Source organism: Lichenostomus cassidix, chromosome W (genome assembly GCF_008360975.1).
Source record: "Lichenostomus cassidix isolate B80296 chromosome W, HeHo_3.0, whole genome shotgun sequence".
Taxonomy (NCBI): domain Eukaryota; kingdom Metazoa; phylum Chordata; class Aves; order Passeriformes; family Meliphagidae; genus Lichenostomus; species Lichenostomus cassidix.
The window spans coordinates 13,030,313-13,049,796 of record NC_139510.1 but is presented as its reverse complement, the minus strand read 5'-3'; the positions used below and the strand labels follow the sequence as shown (position 1 = coordinate 13,049,796).

General features: G+C 46.5%; 2 protein-coding genes across 6 annotated transcripts in view; one reads left to right on the top strand and one right to left on the bottom strand.

Moving 5' to 3' along the window:
- The window catches only part of LOC146425525 (ceramide transfer protein-like), a 323,504-nt gene that overhangs the window by 65,679 nt on the left and 238,341 nt on the right, over positions 1 to 19,484 (top strand). The window lies entirely within an intron of this gene.
- LOC146425528 (syncytin-1-like) lies at positions 2,355 to 6,822 on the bottom strand. The gene is made up of 2 exons (XM_085041539.1): positions 5,664 to 6,822; positions 2,355 to 3,834 (listed from the first exon to the last, which is right to left on the bottom strand). The coding sequence occupies exon 2, from the start codon at positions 3,582 to 3,584 to the stop codon at positions 2,496 to 2,498; it is 1,089 nt and encodes a 362-aa protein (XP_084897665.1). The 5' UTR covers positions 3,585 to 3,834; positions 5,664 to 6,822; the 3' UTR covers positions 2,355 to 2,495.

Sequence of the window (19,484 nt, the reverse complement as noted above, 5' to 3'; positions counted from 1 at the left end):
CACCTCCCTAATCTCCTCTTTAAACTCCTCTCTGAGGTCCTTGACCACAGCAGAGATATGAGCCTGCATTGGGTCATTGTCTTGGATTGATGATATGATAATCCTTTATCCCCTATCGTTGGCTTATATGCCCAAGAAAGAAAAAAAATGTGTAAAAATGTGTGGTCCTGTCTCTTTAACTGCACCCAGCCGCAGAGAGAAACGCGGGTTGTTTTGAAAACATTTTCTCCAAGCCTTGCTCCGGGGGAGGATTCGTCGCCCGGCAGAGACTGCGTGCTGGACGGGGGTCAGAGTGAGCTCTGTTCCCGTTTTTTCCATTCTTCTTCTTTTTTCTCGTTTGGACCCCTTCTCTTCGATCTGCTTTGCCACCCGGAGACCCAGGAGGGCCAGAGGACAGCAGAGCTCTCCAGGGAGCTCCACCCGGCCCCGGGTGGGGGGCGAGGAGGAGAGGGACTGCGTCTGAGAAAAGAACTTTTTAATCAGGTTGAATAACTGCCTTTCACCTTGTTTTTTCCCCTTCCCCTGTGCCTTGTAGGGCACTCTGCGTGGGTTTGTTAAATAAATAGTTTTTTCTTCACTTCCATCTAAGAGGTTCTGTTGTGGGTGGGGGAGGGGGTGTCGGGGCCCTTCGCTCTCAGAGGAGAGAGTCTTATCATTAACCCGGGACAGTCATTGATCACACTTGTGCAATATCTGAGCATGTTGGCTACGGAACCCACTGTCTCTCAGTTGTCCTTGGCATTAATTATTGCAATGAAGGAAGTGTATTGGGATGACCCTAGACTTGCCAGGTTCCGCAACATTTGCCCTGTGCAGCTGCCCTTGTCAGGATAATTATTGTGCTGTCCATCCCTTTCAAAGTGTACCTCTAACACTGCCACTTCTCACAGCTGTTGGATCCCTTCCTCAATGATCTTCCCGGGCATTCTACAATAGTGCTCCTGCATTCTGTCTCTGTGAATGAACCTCTCCCTTACACTCAGTAAAAGCCACTCCCAGAGGGAAAGTGGCCCTGGCTCCCTCACAAACACCCAATCAACACCTGCGTCCTGGGTCAAGGATGCCAAATACCTTGCCTCACCACTATTCAGTTGCACGCCTGGGGCATAAGGTCCCAAACCCAAAGTAACCAGGTCGAATAAGCCTCATGCCCCCGTCGCACAAGGTTGTTTTGCAGATTACAGAGACTTTCATACAACCAGGACTTGATGATTTCAGGCACCAGCTCCCCTGCTGGTTGTGAGGGCCCTGATTCGCCATCATCATTAACTGGGCGTACTGATTTGGTCTTATACTTCCTCCTCTGCATAGGGGCAACTGCTGCTGGCTGTGACTGCCCTTGTATTTCAGCTGGAACCTGGATGGTTGTAACATCCGTTGGTTCCGCTGCTGCACCATCAGACTCTTCCTCTTTGAGGCAGGGACAGGTTTTCTACCAGCTTGGGAAGTGTATTCTCTCAGCACCTGGCGTATCTTCTCTCCCATTACCCCCATCCAATTCAGTTGGTCCATGTCTGAGGTGGACTTTTGGGCAGGGTCAGGCTGTGGGACAGGGTCAGGCTCAGGCTCAGGGGCAGCACCAGGCTCTGGAGCGGCATTACTACTCTCTGGGGCAGCATCCCTAGTCTCTGGGGCTGCATCCCTAGTTCCTGGGGTAGATGTTAGAGTGGTTACCCAGGGCAGTCTCACCTTATTTTTCAATGCTAAGTAGAATAGGCATATCAGGACCACATGGTTAGCATGTAGAGGAAATCTAAACCCTTTGAAAGCTGATGGGGTAGGCCGAAAGAAATGGGTGGAGGGTTGGGAGAAAGCTTCCCCTGGTTTTATTTCCTCACAATAGGTACCATTATTAAACAAACTCCAAAAGCATACACTTAGGGCGTCATAGCCCTGTATCCATGTGCCCGCCTTCCAAAGGAAGGTAAAAATCCATTAATTCCTCACCTTATTGACCCGTTGTGCGAACTGGATAATAGGATCCCAGATGCGCACCGACGAACAAGCCAGCTCCCAAAGGCCAGCCCAAAAAGCCCCCCGCCCAAAGCCCCCGTATACAATTTATGGACAGCCTAGATTAGAATACCTATCTAAAAGTCTCCAATAAGAAGTCTAACACATGAAGTAACTGCCCCCTTATTAAAATTGCCCTCCCCCCAAAAGATTGCTACTTAGTTTACAAAAAACATGTCTCAGTGGTGGGGGCCCTCTTCAAGGTTGTGCATCATGCTTTTGAGATTGAGGGTTTGTTTCGTCTTCCCAAAGGATTCTGAGCAGGGCAAGGGGTACTAGGGTGATAGAATGCAGGGTTAAGATACAGGGAGTAAAAAGTACAGGAACGGGGAAGGGTAAAAGGTTATATATAAAGGATATATATATAAAGAGAGTATAAAAGTAAAATAAAAAATCCAAAAACCCATCAGGCATCATTTCCCCCCTTTTTGGAGACTAACAAGCTTTTACCTTGTTTAGTCTCTAACTTACTCTAAACTACTCTATCTACAACATCGGTTTACACAACTAGCTATGGCAAAAATAATAACTACAATTACAATAATTATAAATGTTTCTTTCACCCAGGCCCAGTCTGGCAACCATGAAGTGAGGGCATGGAAAATTTGGTCAAATTTCAAGGTGTAATTTCTTGAACCCACTTTGTGTAGAATTTGAGTTCCCTTCCAAATTTCTTTCAAATCCTCTCTGATTCTCCCATCTTGGTCCACAAAGGAACAACAGCTGCCATTGATAATATCGCATACCCCTTCATGAGCGCCGAGCAAAAATTTGAGAGCTATCCTGTACTGCGTCATTGCCCTTGACATGCCATGGACTTCTTGCAAAGCTATAATTGCATCAGCAGTATGTTTTTCAATATTTTCAATAACACTCGATATATTCACAATTGCCCTTTCCAATTCAACTATTCCATAAGAGGGAAGGAGGGCTCTCACTATACTATGGAAAACTGTGGGACGTTCAATGAGGGGATTAAGAGTTCTTTTCCCCCTCCTACGTGGTTTTTCAATTTGGTCAAATATTGTTATATTTGGAATTACAGCCCCGAGGGCACAGGCCTGGTCTCTATCTACAGGTAGAATTTTCCAGGCCTTATCATCACATATCCAATACACTCCCGTCCCAAAGGGCAGAGCCAGTCTCCATCCCAGCAACCTCATTTTTGTTACAGATCTTGGGTTAAGTATTTCTCTAAAGTTGGTCTTATGACAATATGGTGGAAGAACGGCCTTTCCTGTAGCATTCATGAGCACGCAGCGAACTGTATAGTTCCCACGTTCCATCAGGCCGCTCAGGGGTATAGGAGGCAGCAAGGTGGTGTTGGGCCCGATCCGTTGCCACCTTTCTGTATGTTCTTCTTCCATTGCAATACCAATCAATGACCATTTCCCCTTCCCATTTAGAGGTGGTAATTGAGTACAGATCCAGCAATTGCTCATATTAAGAGCTTTGGATACGTTTTGCATCACAGTATTGTGCAACTCCTGGGCTGAGCTTTGAGTCATGGTTACCAGTTGGAAAAACAGCATACATGTAAGGAACAATTTAACCATCATCTTGATTTGCATCAGTCTCTGTTTTCTCGGTAGTCTCAGGAGCAGAAGCTTTCTTCACTCTGGAATAGTGGATCCACGGTCCTTTCCCAGCAACCTTGACAGCAGTGAGGGTGGTCAGCAAGACTTGGAATGGTCCCTTCCACTTGGGTTGCAAGGGGTCACTGTCCCACCACTTGATGTAGACCCAGTCTCCAGGCTGAAACGGATGGGCAGGGATGTCCAATCCTATCGGCTTGGACAGGACAACGAATCTCTGGAGCTTCTGCAAAGTGGAACTCAAAGCCATTAAGTATTTCTGCAAATCAATTTTCCCCCTCATGTGAATTTCACCTGGAATGTGTGGAACTTGATATGGTCTACCATATAGAATTTCATAGGGACTTATGTTATCCCTTCGCCTTGGTTGTATGCGGACCCTCAGTAAGGCTATAGACAAAGCCTGAACCCATGTCATAGATGTTTCTTGACAAATTTTTCCAATCTGGGTTTTGAGGGTTCCATTCATACGTTCAACCTTGCCACTTGCTTGGGGCCTGTATGGTGTATGCAGGTCCCAAGTGAGTCCCAGGATCTTGCTAACTTCCCTGACCACTGTTGCAATAAAATGTGGTCCCCTATCTGATGACATTCCCAAGGGAACCCCAAATCTTGGAATTATATGATTGAGCAAAGCTTTTACTACCTCTTTTGCTGCATTGGTGCGACAGGGATAAGCTTCAGGCCATCCACTGAATGTATCAACCAATACCAATACATATTTGTATCCTTCCCTCCGTGGCATTTCAGCAAAATTTATTTGCCAGTAATCTCCCAGGAGATGCCCTGTCTTGGTCACTCCTAACACTACTCTTTTAGTTGTGTCAGGGTTGTTTTTGCAGCATGTTTCACACTTGCTTGTTACAGACGGCACGATGTCAGTCATTCCTCTCCCTATCACTACTTTCTTTAGATGTTTTAAAAGGTTTTCTGTTCCCCAGTGTGTACTCTCATGTTCTCTTTGTGCTATTTCTCGAAGGATCGGGGGTGGGACTACAACCTGGCCCACAGGTGTAACAGCCCACCCACCCTCCTTAATTTCAGCCTTAAGAGATTTGATTAACTGTTGGTCACTCTGATCATATTTTGGGGCAAACCCTGTCAAATCTACTTCTTTCTGTGGCACTATTGCAAAAATGCCTTTTTCTGCTATCCCTCTTGCCATTTCATCAGCAAAGCGATTTCCCACTTCAGGAGTTGTCTTCCCCTTTTGATGACTTTTGCAGTGCATGACAGCTACTTCTGTAGGTTTCCAGATGCTCTGCAGGAGTGCTAGGATTTGTTTGGCATGTTTAATGCCATTACCTTGAGCAGTCAACAGGCCAAGTTCTTTCCAAATAGCTCCATGGGCATGAACAACACTGAATGCATATTTGGAATCAGTCCATTGTCCTAGGTTGCAATATAGATATAGTTAAGTATTCTATTACCACCAGCTGTGGGCCGTTAGCTGCTATCACCTGCTAATGACCCACTCCGGATGACAGGCAATGGGCCATCCGTTAGCTGTTACCAGCTGCTAATGACCCACCCCGCATGACAGGCAATGGGCCATCAGGGACCCACCGTGTGACTCATGGACTTATCCCATTGTGGGATGCTCTGCCCAGGAAGGAGGGGCCAGGTGTTCCCACCTGGATATAACCTGGCCTTGGAACTGCCTGAGGGAGCCCTGTCTACTGGGTTCCCAGAGGACCAGAGCTACCACTGGATCTTCAGCTGGAGACTAGACCTTCACAGGATCACCGCTTCAACTGGACTACTTCAGTTGGACTGCTACTACCACCCTAACAGGGTGTTAGGTTGTATCTGACTTTGTCAGTGCTTTTCCTTGTATTATTTCACTTATTTTTAATTTCAATCTTGACTTGTGATCTCCCACTGGTTTGTTTCCAAACCAAGACATCCATATATTTACCTTCTTTCCCTCGCTCAGTTCTAGAGCTCTGGTCAGTGCAATCAGTTCAGCTTTCTGTGATGATACATCTGAAGGCAAGGCTTTTGCCTCAATCACTTCATCTGTGGTGGTCACTGCGTAGCCTGTCATACGCTTACCGTTCTGTATGAAACTGCTCCCATCAGTAAAAAGTTCCCAATCTGGATTCTCCAGAGGCACATCCTTCAGGTCTGGTCTACTGGAGTAGGTTTCTTCTATTGTCTGCAAACAGTCATGCTCAGGCACGTTATCGAGCAATGTAGACGACAAGAACATTGCGGGGTTTACAACAGATGTTGTTTTTAGAGTGACATCGTCCTGTTCCAACAATATAGCCTGGTATTTAAGCATTCTGCTAGGGGATAACCAGTGTCCCCCCTTTTGCTCCAGCACAGAAATCACGGCGTGGGGTACATACACGACAATGTGCTGCCCAAGGGTGAATTTCCGAGCTTCCTGGATTAGGATGACAGTTGCTGCCACGGCTTTCAGACACCCTGGCCACCCTTGGCTAACATTGTCTAGCTGTTTTGAAAAATAGGCCACAGCTCTTCGCTGATCCCCAAGATATTGTGCTAGCACCCCAAGAGCTACATTCTGCCGCTTGTATGTGAACAGTTCGAAGGGCTTTGTTAAATCTGGCAGCCCTAAAGCTGGAGCAGACATCAAGGAATGTTTTAATTGTTTAAAGGCAGCTTTCGCTTTCTCTGTCCAGTTAATGGTTCCCTTTTCAGCTGTCTTTAGGGTTTCATACAGAGGCTTTACCAGTATTCCATACTTTGCCACCCAAAGTCAACACCAACCTACCATGCCGAGGAAAGCTTGCATCTCTCTCACTGTGTGGGGCTCTGGAAGCCAACAGATAGCTTCTTTCCGTTCTCTGCTAAGTTGTCGATGACCACAGAAGATTTCCAGCCCCAGGTATACTACAGTTTCTTTGGCAACCTGTGCTTTTTCCTTTGTGACTCGGTATCCGCCCATGCCCAAAAAATTCAAAAGACTTACAGTGAGTTGGATGCAGTCATCTCGTGTTTTTGCTGCGATCAGGATGTCATCCACATATTGGAGGATTTCTCCTTTTGGTTCCTGTTTTTTCCAGTCTTCCAGTTCCTTTGATAGCTGGTGTCCGAATATTGTTGGGCTGTTCTTGAACCCTTGGGGTAACACTGTCCAAGTTAGTTGAGTCTTTCTTCCTGTCTCAGGATTTTCCCACTCAAAAGCAAAAAGCTCCTGGCTATCTTTGTGGATTGGAATAGAGAAAAAGGCATCTTTGAGATCTAAGACTGAGAGCCATCCTAATTCATTTGTTAATGTGGTCAGAAAGGTGTAGGGATTTGGTACAACTGAATGTATGTCCTCTGTAATTCTGTTGATTGCCCTCAAATCCTGCACTAGCCTGTAACTCTTACCATCAGCTTTCTTTACTGGCAGGATGGGTGTGTTGTATTTGGACTCACATTCCACTAGCAACCCGAATTTGAGAAATTTCTCAATTACAGGTGCCAGTCCCCTACGTCTTTCTAATTTCAGAGGGTATTGTTTCTGCCTTACCGGTGTTGCTCCTGCTTTGAGTGCAATACTCACAGGTTCAGCTCTTTTGGATCTCCCGGGAAAATCACTGGCCCATACTAGTGGAATTACCGCATCCTCAACTTCTTTAGGAATTTCTCCACAACATTCCTGGATAAGAATAGTAGCTGCTTTGACAAATTTAGATTCAGGAATTATAACTTTCACTCCCTCCTCCTTGGAAAATTTAATTTCTGCTTCTAATTTTTCCAATAAATCTCTGCCCAACAATGGTTTTGGAGAATTTGGCACATATAAAAATTGATGAGTCACCCAATGTTTTCCCAGTTTAAATCTTAAAGGTTGAAAGAAAGGCCTTGTTTCACTTACCCCCGTGGCACCAATTACATCTACAGTATCTTGACTCAGTTTCCCCTTTAAAGTATTTAACACAGAATATGTTGCTCCTGTATCAACCAAAAATTCAACATCATCTTTCCCCAGCTTAATTATAACCAAAGGCTCCGCTGGGGTGGATAATGCCTTCTGTCCCCGTCAATTCCCATTCACAGCTAATTGAGAAGATGTGGGCGTCTCCTTCGCCCGCATTGGACACTCGTTCTTCCAGTGTCCCTTCTTCTTGCAGATGGCACACTGGTCCTCGGCTAGAGGAGGGTGAGGTGGACCCTTTCTTTTCCCTTGACCCTGTTTCTTCTTGTAGTGGGGTTTACCAGTATCCTTATCTGTTGAATCCCTATTTTGGTATACTTTCCAGGCTACGTTCAACAACCTATTTATATCATACTCATCCAATTTTTGCAGCTTTTTCCTTATATCAGGTGTAGATTGGCCTACAAATATGTAGGATAAATGAGACTGCTGCATTGGGGAATCCAAGTCCAAGTTTGTGTACTTCCGTGCAGCCTCTTTGAGCCTGTTCAGGAAATCTGTGGGGGTCTCAGTTAGACCTTGCCTAATTTCATATACTTTGGCCCAATTAATTGCTTTAGGAATAGCACATTTTAGTCCAATAACTATCCACTTTTGATACTGTTTTAATTTGGCCATTTCCTCTGGCACATTGGGATCCCAACCTGGATCTATCAAAGGAAAAATATTACCAACAGGTCCTTGAATGGTTCCAGCTGCAATTTGAGTTTCCACAGCATTTACAGCAGCCTTGATAACCATCTGCTTTTCTGTACTATCCAGTACCTCATCTAACATTACATTCAGGTCACTCCAATCTGGGTTTTGTGCCTTGATAGCTAATTCAAACCGCATGGCTACTTTCTCCGGATTATCTCTGTATGTTCCAACTGATTCTTTCAATTGTCGGAGTTCTCCGAGGGAAAAAGGAGTTTTGATATAAACCATCCCTTGATTCCCGACAGCCTGCCTTAGGGGTGCTTCCAGGACAGGCTCCCCCTTCCTTGGTTCATCCATCTTAGACCTGGTACGCTTTGCCACTGGACTGGGAGCTCCGATAGCTTCCCGGGCTATTTTCCCCCTTTTCTTCCCAGCAGGTTCGCTGCCTGCAGCTTCAGCCTCGGTTTCCCCTTCTTCTTCTGAGCTATCTGCATCTGCACTGGATTCATCTGACTCACGCTTGATTTGGATTTTTTCCTTCTCAGCTCTAGTGGAGCTGTGGAGGGGGTGCCGCCCGCCACCCCCCTTTTCCCCAGTCTGCGAGGGGCCAGCGGTAGACGTGCTTCCCTCTCTGTCCTGGTCAGTCCCGGTTCCGCCCTTCCCTCCGCCCCGGTCCCTCCCTTTGCCTCTGCCCCTGCTTCCACCCCTGTCTCCACCCCTGTCTCCGCCCCTGCTCCCGCCTTCATTCTCGTCATCAGACCGCTCCGGGGATGGTGGCAGTGGGGGAGGAGGCGGCCACACCTCCTCTCTCCCCCGTGCTGTATCAAGTAAGTGAAGGGGAGGAGCAGACGGCCAGAATGGCGGTGGGGGAGGAGGAGGAGGAGGGAGAGGAGGAAGAGGGGGGAGGAGAGGGGGCACCGGCCCCTGTTGCGGCTGGGGTGATGCCCCCCTTCATAAATTTCGTGCCACCAAGTCTGTGTCTGTCATGTCTATCTCCTCATCTTTTGTCGGAGGCTGCTTCTGTCTATCTTTTTTCTTTTCTAATTTTTGTAAAGCCATCTCAAAGCGGTTCTTTTTCATTTGCTTATACGCTTCTTCTCGATTTAGAAATATAGAAAACAATTCTGCATATCTTAACTCCTTAAACCTGCCCTGAACTCAGAGTTCCACGAGTAACTTTGTAATAAGTTCATTATCTAAACTGCCTAACCGAGGCCATTAACTCCCCCCTTCCAGCTTCAACGCAGGCCACACCCACAGTGAAAGTCTAGTTAATTCACCAGAATGTAATTCAACACTTCGTACTGTCAGCATATTCCAGTTTTTCAAAATCAAACCCAATCGGGAATCCTGCGGGATGTTTGGATTGGTAGATAACACACCGCCCATTCTCTTACTTATAAACAGAAAGAAATAGTAGGATAAAGTTTCTAACCTATAAATTAGCACAGAACCAGCAGAGCAAAGAAAGCAAGCCTGAAAACCACGCGTGTTCAGCTTAGAAACCCTGGCGGGATTCGAACTTCTGTTCGAACCCACACCCCAACCTGTGGGCTGCAGCCCCCTCTGAGCCACAGCCCCCTGTGAGCCCTATGCGGCTCCCTGTGAGCTTTACGAGGGGCGTCCCCCTCTTCTCACAGTCCCCCCACCCTGTGGGAGCGGAGCGGTTAAAAAACCCCCTTTATGGCCCCCCTGGCCACGCTCCCACCCTTGGAGATCTCCCGACTGCTAGCAGTTATCTATAAAACCATAAAACAACCCCTTTGATCTTACCTCTCCAGCTGTGTTCCTGCAGTCTTGGGAAACTCCCGGATTCCGATTCTGAAATCGCTGCCTCTCTCCCCCGGTGCCGGCAGTGGGGGGATGCAGCGGGGTGTTCCTCGGTCCAAAATCGAAAACTGGGGTTCCTGCTCCTGCCTGGCTCGCCAGAACTGATGCCTTAAATTGCTAGGAAAAATTTTAGACGCAGACACACAGTATGGGATAGGGGTTTTACCTTGGTTTAATAGGATCCCAGATGCGCACCGACGAACAAGCCAGCTCCCAAAGGCCAGCCCAAAAAGCCCCCCGCCCAAAGCCCCCGTATACAATTTATGGACAGCCTAGATTAGAATACCTATCTAAAAGTCTCCAATAAGAAGTCTAACACATGAAGTAACTGCCCCCTTATTAAAATTGCCCTCCCCCCAAAAGATTGCTACTTAGTTTACAAAAAACATGTCTCAGTGGTGGGGGCCCTCTTCAAGGTTGTGCGTCATGCTTTTGAGATTGAGGGTTTGTTTCGTCTTCCCAAAGGATTCTGAGCAGGGCAAGGGGTACTAGGGTGATAGAATGCAGGGTTAAGATACAGGGAGTAAAAAGTACAGGAACGGGGAAGGGTAAAAGGTTATATATAAAGGATATATATATAAAGAGAGTATAAAAGTAAAATAAAAAATCCAAAAACCCATCAGGCATCACTTTCAGGCAAAGTTATGGGAAAAGGAATAACAGTTCTTTACTACTATGTACAACAAGGCAAACAAACAACAACAATGGCAGAAACAACAAACAAAACCAAAAACCCAGTAACAGCCTTCTCTGGGCAGTCACATGCCCTCCCCTTTGGTGCAGTTACGGTCACAGCCACCAGGGGTGTTGTTGGGCTCCAGGCTGGTCAGAGCAGGTGCAATGATTCCCTCGTGTCTGCAGGGGGCGCTGTGGCACGAGTCCCATCACGTCTCCCCTCATGCAGTAATGGCAGGCAGGCTGGAACATGCGGTGGGCTATAGCAGGGACCTCAGAGTAGCAAGCTGGAATGGCAGGGCTGCCTCACTCAGGGTAGCAAGCAAGAGATAGCAGAAACTGCACAGCTGTAACAGGAGCCGCAGGCATCCTGGTAGGCACGGAGTGTTGGGTTACAATGTAGCAAAGACCTGATACAGTAGCAGAAAATCTAGAGGGGAATCTCTCCCCTGGATAGTTCAGCAACGATGGCTTGTCCATGGGTCCAGCCTGTGCAGAGGGGAGGGCGGCCCCCCAGCAGGGGACAGGGTCCTCCCGGTCCCGGGTCCCCGGCTCAGCACACACTGGCTCTGCGCTCCCAAAACAGCAGGGAGGCCGAGAAATGGCCAGCAAGACCAGTCACAGTGCCAAAAGAAAAAGAAACAAAAAGAAAAAGGCAATAAGCATGTGTAACAGTATCTCTCCTAGAGAGAGACCTTGCTGCCTGGCTAGTCGAATCAACCGCTTGGCTCGCTCCATCCCTACACCCCAACTCTTGCAGGAAATCCCAGGTCCCACCTATCGCAAGATTCTGAGACCCGGGGTGGGGGGATGGGGGGGAGGTGAGACCATCCCAGACACAAATCAAAAAGAACAAAAAAAGACAAAGATGGGATGGGATAAAAAGTTATCCCCAAGACACACGCATAGTAAAATTTACCCATTACCATAAATCTAACCCCAGGTTTCCAGAGATTCAGTCCTCTGTTTTGTCTATCACTGCATTCTTGGGCCAGATATCTTCTTATCTTCCAAGCGTCCTTGCTGAAAGAAGCTTTCACAGGCCTTGTTCCTCTGCTAAAAGTTTCAGATGCATAGTAAAAATTGAATTAACCCTTTTATCATAAATTCTCCCCTCTGAAAATTATCAATTTCTTCAAGGTCATTTGATAGCTTTCATTTTGATTTCTATTTAGAGTCGTACACATTCTTTCAAGATCACGATTGATTATTCTATGAGCACATCTAATAGCAACACTGGTAATTACTAAAATAATTTCTACAATAAGTACTACAATTATGGTTTCCAGCATTCCAGCCTGTTATGATCCGATTATTAAGGTTCTTAGAAATACCTCTGCCTGAATTAAGGTGCAAACGAGACCATATGCCAGTCAATAGCATGGGTCTTATTTGCTAGTAAATATGAGAGAGACAGAAAAGAGAGAAAGGGAGAAGTAGGAAAAGAGGTGCGGGGGGGGCAGACAGAAAGAGAGTGACAGAGACAGAATAAAGAAAATATCACCATCCGTGGATCCCAACGATGTTGCGTTGATCCTCTCCAGCTGGTCTTGGTGGTGATGGTCCCCCTGAAAAGCATAGAATCCCATGGGTTAATATACACTCAGGCCAGGTAGCAATGTCCAGACATGTCCCACCGGGGGAGGGAGCAGTCTCTTGCAGCAGACTCTAGATCTGTTGCATCATATGCAGTCCTGTGGTGCAAGGCCTAGCACTTTGGGGGGTCTTTGATGGATTATGACACCCCCTCAGCTGCCTCTCATGAATGTCTCGTGGATGTGGCCTGTGGGGTTGGGGGTTCCACAGCTTGGGTGTTTTTTGCCTCTGACCAGAGGTTACGCAAACCTGGCTTCTGTAGGCTGTGATCTCCCCCACCCCAATACCCAGGCAGAGATGATTCTCAGCACAGCTAGTGGATTTGGCCTTTTGTGGATGCATGCCTTTCCTTCAGCCTGAGATGACTGAATAATAGGTTTCCCTTTATCTAATCTCAGCAGTTTGACTTTCAGTCCAAAGTCCCACTGTCAGAGGTTGGGGGCATTGGAATTTTTTCTCCATCCCTGTTACTAAGCAACAAATATCTGGGTGATTAGAGCCATCAATTCTTTTGTAAGAGACAAAAGCCTGTGGCTAGGTGGGGCAAGGGGAAAAGGCAGCCGGCCATTGGGACTGGCACTTGTTCGTGGGACACCAGGAGGAAAGCAACTGCTTTTGCTTCTGGCTGCGACCACGGGAGATCCAACTGTGTTCTGCCTTCTCCTTCTGGCTGGGTGAGCTTTTGGCTGGGGAAAAGGCATGGGATCCAACCCTTTTCTCCACTGGGAGTGCACGTTCTCCCAGCTGCATTTTTGCAGCAGCTGCCGGGGAGTCCGGCTGTCCCTGCCGCCCGCCCCGTTTTCACTGCACGAGACCGTGCTGTCTACCGCGACTGCAGAGTCCCTGCTACCTTGCTGGCTAGCCCGGGAGAGAGCCAGCCCCCTGCCCACTGCCACCTCGCTTTGCCGTCCCAAGCTGCCTGCCTGCTTCTCAGCCCATCTGCCATTACCAGCTGCATGAGGCTGACCTGACCCTGCGCCACAGCGCCACCTGCAGCTGCTCGGCAGTCATCGCACCTGCCCTGCCCGGCCGGGAGCTCAACAGCGCCCCTGCTGCTTGAGACCGTAATTACACCACACAGGAAAGTGCTCGGCAGCTCAAAAGTCATCTGCTACTGGTTTCTGGTTTTGTTTGTTGTTGTTATTCCTGTTATTGCTTGTTTACTCTGCTATAGATACTAGTAAAGAACTGTTATTCCTTTTCCCCTACCTCTGCCTGAAAGCCCTTGATTTCAAAATTAAAATAATTCAGAGGGAAGGGAGATCACATTCTCTGTCCTAAGGGAGGGTTCCACCTCTCTTAGCAGACACCTGTCTTTCAAACCAAGACACCTAGTCACCCAGTCAGGTATCTTCAAGGGAAGTTTCTTTGGTTGTAGCTTCTTTATACAGTTTTTGTTATAATGAGCAAAACTTTATATCAATGTTTGAGGCATGAACTATTTCAGTCTCTTTACACAGCCAGTCATCCTCTCAGGGACCATCCCCCTATTCCTTTGAGAATTTTTTTAAGCCAATTGGTTTCATAGGCCTTTTGAATAGCCCTGCTATCTTCAGCAACTTGCTGCATTCTATCAAGTTATCTCTGGAGAGCTGTTACATTTGGTATGTGTCTTCAACAGTGTTCTTTATCCACTTTTAAATACCCATGAACCCCATTGTTCTTTGGCCAGCAATAAATCTAAGGCCAGTCTGTTTTGTAATGTAAATCTAGTGTTTGCCTGTATTTGTTTATTCATAACTTGAAATCACCCCTTCTGTGGATTCAGATAGTCTACTTATCTGCCAAGTCAGATTATCTAACAAAATCTTGTTTTCTAGAGCCATGACTTTGGGTAAGAGAAAACTCTGTAGAGTCCAGTCAAACTGTGTAGAAGCTGAAGGCCCTATCCATTCATTCTCAATATCTTGTTTTGCTTTATTCCAGTACTGAGCTTTTATGGGGCTTCTTTTCCAAGGTGGACATAGGGTTAATAATCCTAAAGTAACTTGCCTGGTGGTCAATTCAAATGTAAGTTGAGTAGTCCAATATCCATCCGAAGTAGCCCAAACAGTGTAACCTGGGGAAAGAACTTCCAGAAATTTAACACAATCTAAAGGTTTGTTACTACAATTCAGATGATTTGGCCATCCTGCTTATGGTGCTGGAGTGACTTCTATGTTTTGGTTTTTTTTCCTCCACACCTCCATTGACTCTTACTTAGCTTATACATGGGTGTGATTTGATTCGCCCCAATCGAGCCCGGAGACACTTCGGAGACCAAGTCAGAGAAGTGGGTATTTGCTTTATTTGGTGCACCGGGTGTGAGGGGAATTCTCTCCTCCAAACACACACCTCGGTACCTCCAAAGACACAGTGTTATAGGTAAAATTCATGAATATTCATCACATTCCCCAGAATAGGAGTGGTTATACAAATTATTTCTCATATTATTCTTGTGCTTGGCATCAAAAGGAATCTTTTGCCCCCTTTTATCTTGATAAGATTAAGGGAATCCACAAGGCCAGAACTGTTATCAGCCTTCAGCCCTGGACGGGTGCCGTGCTGGTGGAAGGGGCAAAAGATCAAAGAAATAAGGATGGTTGAAGTGCAAATAGATTTGGGTTATCTATTTGACCACTCCTTTCTCAGATTCCCCAATCTAGACAGCATCCCAACTCCCCCAAATATTTCCATCATCCTTCGAAGGGCTTTCTCCAGGTACAAGGCTCACTTTGGAGAGTTTGACACTTTGGCAAGTCTAAAACATTTTAGGTGTGATTTTTAGTAATACATAAATCTAAGAATTTGGCTGCTTGGCCTTCTGAAGTGGCTAAGGCGAAATCCAGAAAAGGTTGCTTGAGACTATGGGATCCTGTTGGGCACTCCTTCCCTTTTTCCTTTCCAAAAATTATTCTATTATCTCCTGGCCTCCAAGCTATTGGATCTTCAAGGAGGACATCTCCCTGTTGCCTACATCTGTCTCATCCAAATAGTGGGTGATGTTTGCTTTTGCTCATGCCTTAGTTAGATTATCATAGCAAATTACCATTGACAGATTTATAGGAATAATTCCCCAAGGAATGGGTTCTCCTGCTGAACCCAGAATAGGGAGGCGAGCTGTAATGCTGGACAGACTGTGCATTTTACCAAAGACTTGGATTAAAGTTAATATCAAATTTTGTCCCACAGTTCCACCTAAAAGAAAAAAGGTTCCCATAAACATTAATTTATACATTTCGCTGCTTGTTCATTACTGTCTTTGAAATTTTCCACCATGGGGGCTGTTGGAGGGTAGGATTTGCTCCTTTTTTTTTCTTTCTCTTCTGGAATTTTTGTCCCATCTGTTGCTAAGACACCTTTACTCTCAGTACTTAAGAGAGGAAAAAGAAGTTACCAAGCTCAGGGGACGAGGGTACCTGGCTGCACTCCTCCTATTCCAGGGTTTCTCTGGGGAAGGAGAAATATCACCAGGAACTGGGCTGAGAAAAAGAGAGTTGGGGGCAGCCCCTGGCTCTCTTGTTTCTGGGGCACTGAAAGAGACAGCTGAGCTTCCACAGATAGGAGAGGGTTTCTCTGTGACCGCTGGAGCCCAGCGTCTGCATTTCTTCCTTGCTGGGTGAGCTGTTGTTTGGGGAAAGCATGGGATTCCGACTCTCTTCCCCCTCCTGGAGCGCACGTCTCTCCGGCTGCGTTTGCAGCAGCTGTGGAGGAGCCCGGCTGTCACTGCCCAGCGCCCCTGCCTGCCGGTATGCACTGCAGTGTCTGCCACAACTGTAGGGTTTCTGCCACCTTTCGCTTGCTAGCCCGGCCATGCCTTGTGGTTCCAGTTTGCTGCTTTTGAGCTCCCTGTACCCCGTCCTGCTGTCCAGCCCGTCCGCCATTATCCACGTGAGACAGGGAGCCTACCTCGAGCCACAGTGCCCCCTGCAGCTTCGCGGTAGTCATGGCACCTGCCCTTCCCAGCTGAGAGCTCAACAGCGCCCCTGCTGGCTGTGACTGTTACTGCACCAAAGGGGAAAGTGCCTGGCAGCCCAGAGCAAGCTGCCACCGTGTTTTCTGGGTTTTGTTCGTTGTTGCTACTGTTGTTGTTGCTTGTTTGCCTCATTATAGATACTAGTAAAGAACTGTTATTCCTTTTCCCATATCTTTGCCTGAAAGCCCTTGATTTCAAGGTTATAATAATTCGGAGGGAAGGGGGGGTCATATTCTCTATTCTAAGGGAGGGTTCCACCTCTCTTAGAAGACACCTGTCTTTCAAACCAAGACAGGGGTCCGGTGTTTTTGGTTGTTCACTCTGAGTCTAGAGCTTTCTTAATTCATGTGCTATGAATCCAGGAGTTAAGTCCTTTCACTTTCATTGCTGTTCTCGTAGTCAACAGAACCAGATATGATCCTTTCCACTTCTCCTGTGTTATGGATCGAGTGAGAGCTTTAGACAAGCCCTGCCTTAGGTTCAGATTTTTGGCCGCAGCTCTATTCAGGTGACCTGCACCTAAATTGCTCTGGCTCGCAAGTTCTCAAGAATGGCAGATCAGGTCTATTATAAAATGTGTTATTTATTGAATAGACATGAGGTAAGAGACAAAAGGCCCTAAACAGAGTTATTTACTACACAGGATAAAACAAAAGAACTACTAGTAGATAACATAAAACAGTGCATGACATTAAGGTACCTATATTATAGCTAGCAAAGAAACAGTATAGATTAGGAGTCAATGTAACTTACCACCAAATTGATGATGGGGTACACAGAGTCCTTTCACTCAACCCTCTAGAGAGTAACCACAAAGCGGCGTCCTGACTTTGGGGAAAAGAATCCACACATTTTCAGGGAATGTGCAGAAGACTTCTGCTTCGTGAAAGTATTGTTGTTGGATGTTAGGATTTTTCCTTTTTTTTCTTCCAGGGAATTGTTCTCCCTTATTTTGCCTAAGAGATGGGAATGATGGGTACTTAAGAGAGACAAAAGATGTGGCTGGGGGGAGGAGGAAGGAGGAAGGGGTGCAGTTGGCTGCAGTCTCTTAGCTGGGGGGCTCTCTCTGGGGAAGTGCAGAGATACCGTGAGACTTGCCTGGGGGTCCAGGGCTCAGCTCAGCCTTCTCTCACTCTCTCAAGATCAGAGTTGTGACGGTTTGTGGTTTTGGTGTCAGACTGTTGCTGCCCAGAGGATTTGCTGCCACTGCCTTCCTTGGCAGAAACCTGTCTTTCAAACCAAGACAATGGTGTAGCTTTTATAGTTTGTAAAGTGAAGTGTCTGTCAGTCAGAAATTCCAGTTTATCTTCCTATGATCTTGCTTTCAAGGCAAGATATTTATTCTCAGATGGGAATGTCACCTCCATGGCACCAAAATAACTCACTACAAGACAAGCTGTCCCGCTTGAGTTATTTCACCAATTATCAAATTCATGTGAGGGGGAAGATGCCCTGAGTTATTGCACCAGGTGTCAGGCAACAGATAGGTCCTCCTATGGCAGGGGGGGATGTCCTGCCACATCCTGAGGTGGTTCTGATTTCCAGGTCTTGATGTACACTTGATCCTCGGACTGAAATGAATGAACTGGGGTATCTAGGGTAAGAGGTTCTGAGAAAATGATAAGCCTTTTTAGTTCATTCAGGGATTTTAACAATGAAACTAAATATTATTCTACTTCCTGATTCCCAATTTGTTCTTCAGATCCAGGGAAAGTTGGAACAGAATATGGTCTCCCAAACATCAACTCATACGGGTTCACCTTCAGGTTAGTTCGAGGTTGTATGCTAATTTGCAACAAAGCTAGTGGTAACACCTGTGGCCATTTCAAAGAGGTTTCCTGACATATTTTGCTAATTTGTCTCTTTTAAAGTTTGATTCATTCACTCAACTCTTCCACAAGATTGCGGTCTCCATGGAGTATGCAAATCCCAACTAATACCTAATTGCTCACTAAGTTGCTGCAACACTTCAGATATAAAATTAGGTCCTCTATCAGATGGCATCCCTATAGGCACTCCAAACTTGGGTATGATCTCTCTGAGGAGTGTCGGGGTTTATTGCTCCATGCGAGATGAGAATGACATAACACCAATGTGATGCAGAGAGTCGTCTACCTTTATTCTTCAGCAGTGCTTCTTTTAAAGCTTTTTACCTTCCATACACGTGCCACAGAACTCTACATATGGCTTGTACATGCGCCATGCAATTATATAATTGGTTACATACAATTAACACGCGCTAAGCACGCATTATATGATTGGTATATACTAAAACTGCAGTTTCCTACTTTTGGGCAATATATCCTGTTTTCCTTGGCCAGCAAGCAATTTCCTACTTTTGGGCAATATATCCGGTTTTCTCTGGCTAGCTGCTTGCTTTCTTGCAGCATCAGCAAAATACTTCCTCTTATCTATCTTCACTGACTTTCATAGGTCTGTTAAGACAGACCAGGCCCCAACAGAGGAGTACCTTGATGACTTCCCTAGCACTGTTGGTGTGGCAGGGGAAAGCTTCTGGCCACCCAGAAAAGGTATCTACTAATACCAGGAGATACTTGTATACTTCTTGGCGTGATAGCTCAAAAAACTCAATTTGCCAGTAATCTCTAGGAGTGTTTCCTCTTTTGGTGATACTTGGAGGTGGTCTTTTTAAGTTCAGAGGCTTATTCTTAAGACATATTAGACATTTTTCTATAACAGACTTGACAATTTTTGTCATATGGACACTGAGTATCTGAGTCCATAGGCTGGTTACCATAGCATCGATTCCCAAGTGCATTTCCTGGTGTTTCTCCTTTACAATTTGTAACATCAATTGTGGTGGGACTATGTGTCCTGGGGTGATGGTAATCCTGTGTATTCCCATATCGTTGTTTGTATGCTCAGAAAATGTGGTCCTGTAGCTTTAACTGCATTCAGCCAATGGGAGGAGAGCGGGTTGTTTAAAGCTCTTCCCCAAGCCTCTCTGTGGGGGAGTGAGTTGGAGGAAAAGACACTCCTGGGACTGGCGGCTGTCGACCGCTGTCGACGCTGCGAGTATTTCCCTGGGGTTGCCTCTTCGTCACCTTCCTTTTTGGACCCTTTTCTCCGATTTGTTTTCTCACCTGGAAAACCCTAGGAGCCCCGGAGGATGGCAGACGAGAATCCTCCAGGGAGCTACTGGAGCAACTCCGCCCAGCCCCCGGGGGCCCCCGGAGAGGGGAAACTATGTCTGAGGAAAAGGACACTAAAGTTCACCAGCTGTTTACTCAGGTTTAATAACTCTTCTTCCCCTGTTTCCTAACGC